Source organism: Lemur catta, chromosome 1 (genome assembly GCF_020740605.2).
Source record: "Lemur catta isolate mLemCat1 chromosome 1, mLemCat1.pri, whole genome shotgun sequence".
Classification (NCBI taxonomy): domain Eukaryota; kingdom Metazoa; phylum Chordata; class Mammalia; order Primates; family Lemuridae; genus Lemur; species Lemur catta.
In genome coordinates, this window is record NC_059128.1 from 30,575,803 (window position 1) to 30,588,549 (window position 12,747).

General features: G+C 40.5%; 1 protein-coding gene across 4 annotated transcripts in view; it reads right to left on the bottom strand.

Moving 5' to 3' along the window:
- The window catches only part of RAD51B (RAD51 paralog B), a 523,185-nt gene that overhangs the window by 149,754 nt on the left and 360,684 nt on the right, over positions 1-12,747 (bottom strand). For all 4 annotated transcript variants that reach the window (XM_045565121.1, XM_045565112.1, XM_045565135.1 and 1 more), the window contains exon 8: positions 8,505-8,601. In XM_045565121.1, the coding sequence (XP_045421077.1) occupies positions 8,505-8,601 (97 nt within the window). The remainder of the gene's footprint in view (positions 1-8,504; positions 8,602-12,747) is intronic.

A 12,747-nucleotide genomic window follows, 5' to 3' on the forward strand; every position in this document is an offset into this window, starting at 1 on the left:
CATTGAGCCTGCATCCATAACAGGGGCTTCTCCCTTTGCCAGGAGCAGCTTCCCCTTCTCTTTGTCCACTTAGGAGCTGCTATGGATCCTTCTAGATCCAGCTCCCATGTCTCCTTGTTGTAAAGTTCCTAGAGAGGCCCCATCCTCAAACCAGGATTGAACCTACGTGTTCCCCCAGCAGTATCCTGAACCCAGCGGCATCATGGCAAGCACACTTGGTTTACTCGTCCCCCACCCTCCCTCGCCACTTGACTGTAAGCTTCCCAAAGAGCAGGGACTGTAGCTCTGTCTGTGTATCCCCAGCACCTGCCTAGGACATGACCTAGTAGACACTAGGTACGTAATAAATGTCCTTATTGCATATCAGACCAAACTACTTCTGTCACCACCCTTGTATGAATGTGGAAGATCTCTCCTTCAAATGCTGAGGTTATTAGGCTTCTGTTCTTTCCTTCCTGACACCTTCTCTGCACTGCCTAGTGCCATTTATCACACACAGTTAGTGCAAGGACACAGCCAAAGCTGTGTTTTGGAGCATACATGATGTGCTGGTGAGAAAAATTACAATGGCAGTTTCATGCTTCTTTTAAGTGAACACAGGTCTAAAGCTTTAAATAATTCTTGTAGCTGCAGGTACCTTGTTCATTCGTCACATATTTATTAACTATTATTGCCAGGCTATAACTATTAATATTATTCTAGGCTCTGGGGATCCAGCAATGAGCAAAAGAGACTAATGACTTAAGACAGGATTTTCTGTTGGTTTATCTTAATTTTGTACTATCTAGTCAAAGGATACCTATTTCCCTCAGTTCTAGTTTGGTCCCCAAAGGAGCAAGGAGGTTCTTCCTGGCTGCGCCTTGGATCCACCCCTTGGGCTCTGGCAACCACTTTTCACTGATATTTGTTTTCTGGGCTTTACCTTTAAAGATTTCAAATGAAACTCTGGGAGTAGGAGCCCGGAAATGTGTGTACTAATAAGCCTGCCAGGCGATTCTGATGCATGCTAAAGTTTGAGAACCACTGGAATAAAGGTTCTGGAGGACAAACACAATCACTCCATATTTTTGATCGAAGGACAGTCCTACTCTATCCGGGGAGATTGTTCATTTTCTTTGATTGAGCATGTGGCTTTGGAATGGATGGACATCACTCCTCAGCTGGACCATACTGAGGCCAGACCACCTTGCCAGACCTCATTATAATCCTTCCCAAATCCAAGTAAATATCACAAATGAATTCTGAAAGTATTTCATGCCACATTACAATACCAACTAAATTATGCCATGGACACCACTCCTAAAAACCAGCCATTCTTTCCTTCTTTACAATATCTGGCCTAGAATAGATAGAATTTTCTATTGGGATAGAATTTTCTGCAATGATGGCAAACAAGGATCTCTTCTTGGAGAATCCTTCCAACCTGAAGGCCTCAGGATCATGCTGCCTCTTGGCATCCCATTCTGTGGGCTTTTGGCCCTGTCATGTCTCTAGCTGATGCAACTGACAAAGCTGCTTTGGTGTTCTCACCCTTCCTGACACTGAGACCTTTACAGGAACAGTGCAGATCTGGGAAGTTAGACAGTAAATCCTAGATGGTAAAGAGGTCTGAAGGTGAGGGGGAAATACTTTCAAATCATCTAGCCCAGCTCTCACACGAACCGTCTCATGGACTGCTCCCCAAAGAAAACTCTCTGGCTCTGGTCTAAGTTGATTGTAACACTCCTTGTGCTTCTAATGTGTCTCCTTTGTCGAACTAGCACCAGCAAAGCAGAGCTCTCCTGACCAAGAAGCACTTCCTGGCGGTTGACTTTCATGTTCCCTTTCTCCTTTTGATCTCTCAGCCATGGTTATATTGCCCCCTGGCCTCTCTGCTGAAAATTCTCCACAAGTTCCTCTCCCTTTTGATACTTATAGTTTTTCTGACATTTGTAGGTTGTGCCCATCTCCTCTCAACTCTAGCCTCCCTACCTCACATAATATTTAGGCTTTCTTTAGCCAAACATCACACATTTTTTGGTGCTTTTAATCTTTTTCTATAAATTAGGCTTTTCATGACATCTAAACAGCTGCTGGAAGTCACATATTCCCAGTCAAGTGCCATGGATTCTTGAATACCAGGGAGGGTAGAACAGGGCAGGAGTGCGGCCCCTTGTGAATAGAGGCATGTGAAGTTCTATGTGTTGATATATGCCTGTGGCTTTGGAATCAAAAACTGAAAGGTCACCAGGACACTTATACATTTTTATCCAAAACTCACTCCTAAGAGGCAGCAGTGTCCAAATCTAAGATTTCACGGGAGGGGCTCTGACTTCGGTTCCCGGCGCACCACCTCTCACTTACTGTGTGGCCTTTGAGCAATTTCCTTCTCTCCTTCATGCTTCAGTTGCTTGAGGTGGATTAAGAAATTTATCATTTTAAGACATTTAAAAATACCATGGAAATGCTAATGTTACCAATGTTGACCACAGTTGTTAATATTAACCTTGTAGTCACATGGTGATACCATATGTTTTCAAAGCACTAATTACAGCCAACCGACACCATCCCCCTGAGGAGTGGATTTTTAAAGCTGTTCCACCCATGCCCATTTGTACATGGTCCTACACAAACCAATGAGCATTCCGTTTGAGTTTGGGCTGTGAAGGGCCTTGGAGCTAAACGATGGAGAAGGTTCTGTTAACTTCACCAATCCACCCTAAAGACTGTGGTTAACAGACTACAAATTTGGGTAATGCAGGACAATAAATCACAACTATAATAATAAAGCTGAAAGTACACACAATTTAAGCAGAAACACCAGTGTTTTTTATCGGAAATGAAAGAAACCATTGATCATAGCAACTGTCTGAGATTAGCAGGGAGCCACATTTTCAAACATCCTGCAGTAAACCCAGAGCAGATCCAGCTGGAAAGCAAGAATGGAAATAAAACTCGAAAATTCATACCATGCTTTGAAGTCTGCTTCTTTCACAACCATGAGTCGCTGATTTGCCTCAACCATTCTGAGCTGCTCTTGCTTGCTGAATTTATTTTAAAAGAGAACACAAGCCACGAACTTGCATATAATCTTTAAAATGGACTCCAGCTTTTTGCAAGGATGGCTTACTAGGGAATATGAATCTCAAAATACTTTCTCTTGCACATGAAATCAGCCATCAATTCCCCTAACTCCAATCAGAATAGAAAGGCTTCCAACACTAAACTGGAAACCACTCTTGGTTCTAGTAGAAAGTACTGCTTTTTTTCTTGTGTTCTTTCCTCAACCCATCCATGTACTTTAAATTTTTAGTTTCCATGTGCTATGATCTATCAAAAACAATTAATGCAGATAAAAGGATACTAACGTCAGATGCTGGGAATGCCAGGATGGCAGCCTAATAATGTCTTCTTTTCCATAAAGCCATCTGGGACTCCTGAAGTGGGCCATGTAACCACACTGAAGTAACTGCTACTCTGTTAAATCATCAGAAGAAAGCAAGCCAATGGTCTAGGTTGAGTAGAGCTTCAGTCTCGCACAGGGCTCACTGTCCCTGTCTGTTAATCTCATCTACCAACTGTGTCCCAGTAAGTGAGGACTCAGCCAGTTCTTCTGCTCAAATCCCAGGTGACTTCAGAATAGGATATGGCATCTTAGGCCAGTTAGACTATCAGATCCTTTCCCTGCTGATCACTATGGGATCAGTAGAAAAGAGATGTTCCCTAGAACTGAGGTCCAACAGTCCTTAGTATCTTCAGTGACCATAAGGAAGAATTAGCAAGGGCTAAGAAACGTCCTTGGCCACAGAATGGTCACAACAACCAATCATTGAACTCTATAGTAGTCTACATGCTGAGTTTCTGTCCACAAAACAAAAACTGAAGAAGAAAATACTTTGACTCACAGTGCCTGGTCTAGAACAATGTAGAATATAGAATCACAAATACTTATTTCTGCCCCTATATCATCTATTAAATGACAGATTGGATGAATGGAAGATTGCTTAAGTCTTTTCCAGCTCTACCATATAAGATCATGGCAGGGAGGGGGTCTGAAGATCAGGAGTATTCACCCACCGATGGGGTTTTAATTCTGATTTATGGAGTGACTGTGAGTTGATGTTGCCCTAGATTAAACTTAATAAAAAAGATCTTCAGCAATCTTAGCATTGATACTTTGGTACACTTGTAACAGCCTCTCCTCCCTGTAATGCTCTCCTTTCTCCCTCTGTGTACACTTCTGGTCTCATCTGTCTGTCTTTTGATCTCTCTGCCACACAAGTATATACACAATCAGAAATGTGTGCAAACCAGCAAGGGAGAGAAACACACTGGGATGGGCTAGACCCAAGGTCTCCCCTGTCCTGTAATAGATTTCAACTGCAGAACAGAGGGCACTGCTTAAACAGTGCCCCCTTGAAAATAGTTGTAGGGTGAGAACAAGCGGCCAAGAGCAGCCAGTGATAAAATGATCTGAGTTGACCTAAGAGGCGTATCCAGCAGGGGCCGATTCAGGGAAATGAAGTCCCTTCTGCTCTGACGCAGAGGAGGGAATATGAGTGACCTGGCCCAACTGAGAGATCTCTTCCACTCCAACGGATCCTGTACTATTAATATCTGCCAGCTGCAGGCCCAGAGCATCCCCCTGCTGAGATCAAAAGCGCCCCTATCTTAACTGGAACAAGGTCATCTGCACAGGGCTGTAAATGAGAGCCCTGGATGGCTGCAGGGATGTCTACGGGGGAGGAGAAGTCAGGAGATGGGAGGCGCTCTCTCACGCTCCTTTAATCTCGGCTGACCAGCTGTTGCCCTCCCAGTGTTTGTAAAGTTGAGAGTTCTTTGTTTTTCTGTTGCAGCTCCCCAGTGCACCCCCCTTATTAAATTTGTGGCTGGGCTGTTGCCTGGATTAAGGAGACCCACGTTCACTGCTTGAGATCATGGTATAATTCGCTTCATTGCAGTTTCATTCCACTCTTGAGTTATACAGCTCCCAGGTAGGAGAGCCAAAGAAAGGAGAAGTGGACCCCAAAGGCCAAGGCCTTTCCCAACATTGCTCCTGCTCCAGACCTTTGTGCCTTAAATTTTCCCTATTTAGTTAAAATAATACCTCATATGTGCCATGCCAATTTGCAGCCGGCCCTTCACAAACTATCCCATTCATTTGGGAGAATGGAAGTTTTAGGATTTATGCAAATTGACCAAAGTTACAAAGTCATCCTCATCCCAGTGTGCCCAGTGTGTTTTCACCCTCACTGGTTTGTACACATTTCTTTCTTTTTCCTTTCTGGAAACAGTATCGCTCTGTTGCCCTGTAGAATACATTGGCGTCATCGTAGTTCACTGCAACCTCAAACTCCTGGCTTAAGCTATCCCCTTGCCTCAGCCTCCCAAGTATCTGGAACTACAGGCGCTCGCCATGATGCCTCACTAATTTTTCTATTTTTAATAGAGACAGGGTCTCACTCTTGCTCAGGCTAGTTTTGAACACCTGAGCTCAAGCGATCATCCCACCTGGGCCTCCCAGAGTGCTAGGATTACAGGCATGAGCCACCACACCCAGCCTGCACACATTTCTATAATAGGTGTACCAAAGTACCAGTGCTAAGATTTCTGAAGATCATTTTTATTAAGTTTAATCTTAGGGCAACATCAGTTCATGGTCATTCTTCCTACTCTATAAGTCAGAATTAAAACCCCACCAATGGTAAATGCTCCAGATCTTCAGACCCCATCCCCCCACCATGATCTTATATGTCAGAGCTAGAAAAGACTTAAGAAATCTTCTATTCATTCAACCTGTCATTTAACAGAAGAAGAAACTGAGGCCTAAAGTGATCAAAAGACTTGCCTAAGATTACAGTTAATAACACAATGCAAAGCTGATACAACGAATGCTTAAAACAACAACAAAGCAATACATGCATATATGATAAATATGTGTATATATATTAATCACAGGACTTAACAACCACTGCAATGTATTTGAATAGGTATAAATGTTCTAAGAAATTTTTCCATTTTAATTTACTGGTAAGAAGCTTCATTATAGACTTCAGGAAAAAAATTTCTACAGCCTCTTTACCCGCTCAGCTATATAAGAAAAAGATCTAGAAAAACCAGTTGTTTCCATTCTCCTTTGGATTTCATAATAAGGTAAAGTTGTCTAAGGATAAACTGGTAACTCTTCCTTTGCTATGAACACAACTTTACCATTTTCTTATAGCAGTTATACTAGAGCCCCAAAGCAATTTCTTTTGTATGTGTTTTGTTCCTCATCTTTGCTTAAGATAAACCAAGAAGTCAAGGCAAAGAAAAGTATTATTACTTATTGGTTTTCAAACAAGGAAGCAAGATACTCTCTTCTATCTCCTCAGAGCTAAGTAAGTGTGTGCTTTTGTGTATATGTGTGTGTGTGTAATAATTTTTTATTTCAAAATATTAAGGGGGTACAAATATTTTAGGTTAAATGGATCATTTTTGTAGTGCTTGAGTCCTGGCTATGGGTGTGCCCCTTACCTAAATAGTGTTCATAGTACCCATTAGGCTGGTTTATTCCCCGTGTTCCGCCCCATGTGTGTAATAATCATAACAAGTTTTAATGATGTTCATAGGTGCTTTATGTGATTCTCATGATCACTGTTCTTCTGAAGTATTTGCTATGATATTCATTCAGCACTTATTTACTGCCCACTATGTGCCTAGAACTCTGGTAGTCACTGGGGCACAACACAGATACAACAAGAATATGACATAGTCTGTACCCTTAAAAATCTGCCAATTTAGTCAGAAAAACATGAAAGATTAATTTTTCTAGACTTTTTCTTTATATAGCTGAGTAGGTAGAGAGGACTCAGAGCAGAAAGAGAGAATATGACAAGGAAGTTTCGTGGAAGAGGTAGTCTTTAAATAACCCTTGAAGGAGTGCATTTGGGAAGAGAAAAAGCAGTAGAAGTGAAAAAGAAAAACACTATTCTAGATAGGGTGAGCTGTCTCTGCAGAGGCATGGAGCTGGGAGTGGGGAAGGACAGGCAGAAGATAGGCACACTTGGTATTGGGAGCATCACATAAGGTATTGGCAGAAACCAAGATTGAATAGGAAAGAAAGGACAGACTATGAAGGGTTAAGAAGCATTAGCCCTATCTGGAAACTGTTTGTCCCCCCCACCCCCCCCCCAAAATCTGATTTTTAGCATTTGCTAATTTCCATGGCGTAAATACTTTCACCCTGGCTAATTTCAAGGTAACAAATCCCTGAATATTTTTAAATCGGCTCACTGATTTTAGCCTATTCTCAGAAAAAAACAGTTCCAAGATTTCTGAGTAGGAGAGTGACACAGCAGAAAGAAGTCGGGCTTAGGAAGTGTAATTTAGCAATGTCAGAATGGAAATGGCAGAGGCTAGAGCTGGGAAGGCCATTCTGGATTTTATTAAAATAATCCAGTGGGGAGTTAATAAGTCAGCTGATCACAACACAAATTATAAAAAAGAAGGACAAAGGAAAGATGTATGTGGAAAGAACTAAACAGACTTGATGATGAATGAAGTTTGAGGGAGGAATTCTAGATGATTCCAGTTTATAGCCCAGTTGGATGGGGGGATGATAACGTGTCACTGAATGTAAAAAGAGGGTACACAAAGCATTTTAATAAATGTCATTCGTTTTCACACTGAAAGATACCACCAAGAAGCAGAAGTGTGGTTCTTGCAGTTTCTGAGACCAAAAACCAGGGCTGATCCACAGAAGACCACCTGAGCAGTCAGTCAGGAGCCATGCTAGGCCCAAAAGTCCCCTATATTCCACCATGAACAATTCTTAGAAAGTGGAAAGGGAAGAGAGGCCTGGAAGAGCTATGCACATCTACCCAGGCCCCTAGCATTCTGCCTGAAAGCAATTAGACTACAATGAGAAGAAGTCAGAAATGTCAAGTAAGAACTTTCAATAAAACTAGAAACCATGCTCTGGCTTGCTGGTGTAATTCCCCCAGCTGCATAAAGCTTATTGCCATCAAAACCATAGCCAGCCTGACCTTTGCTAGCAGGGGATGGTGGAGAAAATTTTGCAGATTTACCAATGTGGAGATTTTTTCTTAATCTTTCTGTAAGGCTGATCAGGAATCCCATATCTCCAGCACATGAAACTGGGGTATACTTTTAGCCAGTCCCAAGCAACTCAGCACAAAGAGCTAAATTGCTATGGAACCACTGGTAAAGCCAACCTTTGAGCATTAGTCTCAAAAACAAAGTCATTCAGCAGTTCACCACCCATCATACTAAGGATCTGAAACAACCCACAGAGGAGTGACAAGCCTTCAGATGGAGCTGATTTATAGAGACAGGGCAAGAGACACTCCAAATACAAGAGATCAGATGCTGGTAAAGGCGGGCGAGCCTAAATCATCAGGCTCCAGCTGGGTTCACTGGCCAGGGCCTATTAGCCATGTCTCCCAGCTCTCAACAGGAGGCAGAGAGGCAGTGGAGCTGTATGTCAGTGTCAAGTTTCAGCCTCTCTAGGATAGATCTCTTACCTTCAGACAGGGACAAATCATCAGCTGGAGACACCAGGTCTGCCTGAGAAGCCAGGGCTCCACTCAGATGGGTTGTAATTTGATTCGTCAAGATAACCTGTGAACAGACAGGGCAAAGGGAGTGGGAGGGGAGAAGAAAAAGACAGAAGACCAAATTAATTATTAGAGCTATCAAAAGGCAGACTGTGGTTTAGGAGAAGACTGATAAATACATAGGTAGGAAAACCCAAGCTCTGACTTTCACCAACTTTATCTTTAGGCCAGAATATCTGGCAAGGCCTATCAATCATTCAAAACTCAGAAAACTGAGGAAACAGGCTGACTTTTTTCAGAGTTTAAAACGGTAATCAATTCTTTCTAAATGCTGAGTAAATTGGGACTGAGACAATTAAGATGCACACATACACAATTTATCAGACTTTAAATTTTAAAATTATATCCACAACCTAAGATATTGCTAGTCCTGATACAAGTAATAACTTAAAATTTGGTTATCTGTAGCTTCTTCACTTATTAACTCAAAAGTCAGAGTTTTATTTACAAATGTATAAAACAGGAATAAGATTCATCTCTAAAGAAATATTCTTATTTTAAATTAGTTAAATTCTAACAAAAGTCTCACTAAGAATTTAAAACACAAATTAACATAATCCTACCTATATAAAATAAAGTTCATAAGATTTTAAATTTCTGGAAAGGACTCTAAAACTACTTAATTTACATGGTCCACTGACATACAATATTTTTACATTTAGTACAGTTAAGAAACTATTCTTTTCCTAAACAATTCTCATTCATAAAATCTACCTTATTGTTTGGAAACCTAAAGGAAGAATAAATACAGATTAACTTCTGGAAATTTATAACATGGTTAACACCACAATCATTTTCCGAGGTTTGGGTGTTCCCATCGTGGGTAGAAACTGCGAGCATCTTGGGTACTCAGAGGAAACATCCCTTCTGAAAAGGGCACAGGCATTTAGTGCACAATTCAGTGCTTGAAATACGCATCTAGCCGGATGGACTATGTTGGTCTGAACCAAGAGCCAGCGATGGTTTTGTTGCCACCCTGATGTGAACAGAAATGGAAATCATCTCCATTTTTTATTATCCAGCTTTTCAGCCACACCTCTGCCACTGTCTCTTGAATGGACCAGTGACACATTATAAATCCTGTACCAATGGCAGCTTAATTGAGGGCTGCGAGGGGAGAAAGATGGCAAGGTCAGGTAAAGAAACTAAGTACTCTATTAGCAAAGACAACCTTTTAAGTTCTTTGTGTGTCCACTGGGCTCGTGAGTCTCCAGTTACTCTGCAGCGATGATCGGATATTGCAGGATTCCACTCAGTATTTGCTAATCTTACCCCTCATATTCTTTTGTATTGCTACTTTTCATCTGGACTGATAAGAATCACATAAGATATGTCTCCAATTAAAATGGCTGGAAATGGTCAAGTAGCCTGCTCTTTTAAGAAACTATTCATATACAAGAGTATGAATAAGGACTTGTGTTCGTTTCTCTCCTTATACTATAGGGTAGCTTTGGAGTTCACATAACACCAGGTGCACATTCTGACTTTGACACTGTGTACCTTTGGGCTTCATTTATTCATAAGTAAAATAACATCTATCTTTTTAGAATTGTTATGAGATTAAATGTGGTAATCAATGTAAGGTATTTAACATAGTGCCTGGTTCATAGTAAATATTCAATAAATGGAAGCCATTGTTGTTATTGTTATTATTGTCATGATGATATATAGCTTCATAAATTAGTATATGCCACATGCTTCAGATAATGGGTTCTAATAATAGAACACTAAATCACAATTTTCTACATCATGATATACTTTGGTACTTAATCATTTCCACCAATTTTAGTCCTTCCAAAGTTTTATTTAATTGCAAAGAATTTGTGTAAAAATTTTAGTAAGAAAAGGTTAGTCATTATTTAAAGCAAGGCCAGTAAGATACTGACATTGCTCTGAAAATACTATGTGTTTTGTCTAGCAATGAACAAAATAATAATCTCTGTCCTAGTAAAAAATAATTATGAAACTTCTGAAAGATCTAAATATGTTAGCTCTAATTTTTATGTGATTCCTGTAAATGATGGCCTGGTGAAAATGACTAGAACTCCAAGGATATGGTAAGAGCAATGAGAAAAAAAAATTACTGAACAAAGCATGTCACCATACACATGGGGGAAATCAAGAGGTAAAGGCACTGTATGTCTTCTCTAGAAAACTTATTAAATAAGGCATTGACTAAAATATTTAGACCACTTTTTCTCAATTTTAATATCATTTCACTGGTCCTATAATGGAAACTTATACTGAGATGATGGTTTTATTGTACAGAACTAATGAAATGATACCCTGCAGAATCTAAAACCAAACCACAGACGTACTTCAAAAGATACCCACCCTCATTTCCACTTCCGATGAAAGAGCAGATGGGGAAGAAAACATTTTCACTCCCCAATGGCAAATGAATAAGCTCCTAACTAGTTTTGCCAATAATCTTCTCCCTTTTTATTGTAAGTCTTGAAACCAAATCACTGATGGGATACACAGCAACCAAGCTCAGGGGATTGCTAATCATGTCATCTTACTGAATTGTTATGGTTTTCTAAATTCATGTTCAGCAAAATGATAGAATGAAAATATTTCCAAAAGCATCAATTATAAATAATCATGACTTGGGCAGAAGCTTACAGATGTGTTTTCCTCTGAGGCAACCAGGACACTTGAAAACTATACTCATAAAATAACTTATAAAATACAAGTTATGAAAAGAGTCTTAATACTACCTGGTTTCCAAAAATGAATTCTGACAGAGACTTCAGAGGGGCTTTCCTGCTGCTTTGCTCCATTGGGAAGACTGAGGCTTCTGATGTTGGGTACTAAATTTGTGCAACAGCAGCTTGCACAGTTGTAAGGACAAGGGCTTTGGAATCAAACCTGAGTTCAGATCTTGGGCTCTACCATTTACTAGCTGTGTGACATTGGGCAAGTTTCATAACGTCTCTGGGTATAATAATACTTAACTCACAGGATTTTGAGGATTAAACTGGATAATGCATATAAAGTCCTTAGCACAGTACCAGGCCTACAGTAAATGTTACTCCCATCATCGTCATTAGGGATCCTTTGCTGATTTGTACCTTGCTTATTTACAAAGAAAACCCATGCCTGATTTCCTTTTGTACAGCACATAGCCCACTGGAGACAAAGAACAAATATTTGCTGTTTATATGTTCAAAAGCAATAAAATTTTAACTGAAAGTACATCTATTTTTGCCATTTCCCTAAAAGTATACCTTACTGAAAACATACAACACACCATCACTACCACCAACTACGATCCAAAGGCCAGAGTGGGACTCTTGGACGAAAGGAAAGATATATATTTTTTGAATGACATGGTTACATCTGAAGCCAGGCGTAGAATCCAGCTTAAAGTTTACTTTTCAGGAAGAATACCATCCACCCACTGGGGGGAACAAGAAGCTCTGTAAATTGTATAAAATAACCACTGTCTCCACGCAACTTTATATAGGGAGAGACTACTTACTCCCAAGTTTTCCTTGCATTGACTTCTTGGCTACAAGATGCTTAAAGAGGTACACTGGAATACAAAAGGGTGTCTCATATAATGTCACATAGACCTTGAGTCCAATTTTTAATACTTCTCCCCAACACAAAATGGGGGAATTTTTCTCCTTGCTAAGGCAACATGGGGCAGAGTAGAAGGACAGAGCAACTATCATCCCAGACCCACTGACAGGTGACTTCTCCAGGCCTTAATGTCCTTGTCTAGAGAATTCAATCTATAAAAGTAATGAACAAAGGGAACTAATGTCCAGAAATACACTGAAAGATGGTCAAAATGCTACATTGTAACAAACCCAGTCTTGTGACAAGAGTCCTTCCACCAAGTAAACTGGAGTCACTCAGGCAGGTGACTCTAGTGCACTTGGTAAAAGGTGGGGGTTAAAAAATTGCCTCTAATCTGACATTAATAAATAACCATAAATCAAGTAGGCAAGTAGCTTAGCTTCAGCTTTTATGAGTCAAGTAGATGAGATAATCCTACATGAATTCTGTCAATCTTTTTGGTGGTTTTTCGGGGCCCCTGCTACATGTGGCTTATCATTTCCAGGGAAGTTTGGAAATCAAATCTCTTCAGGGAACTCATCTCTACATGCAACAGAATTCAAGAGGTGGGTGAAGCAACCTC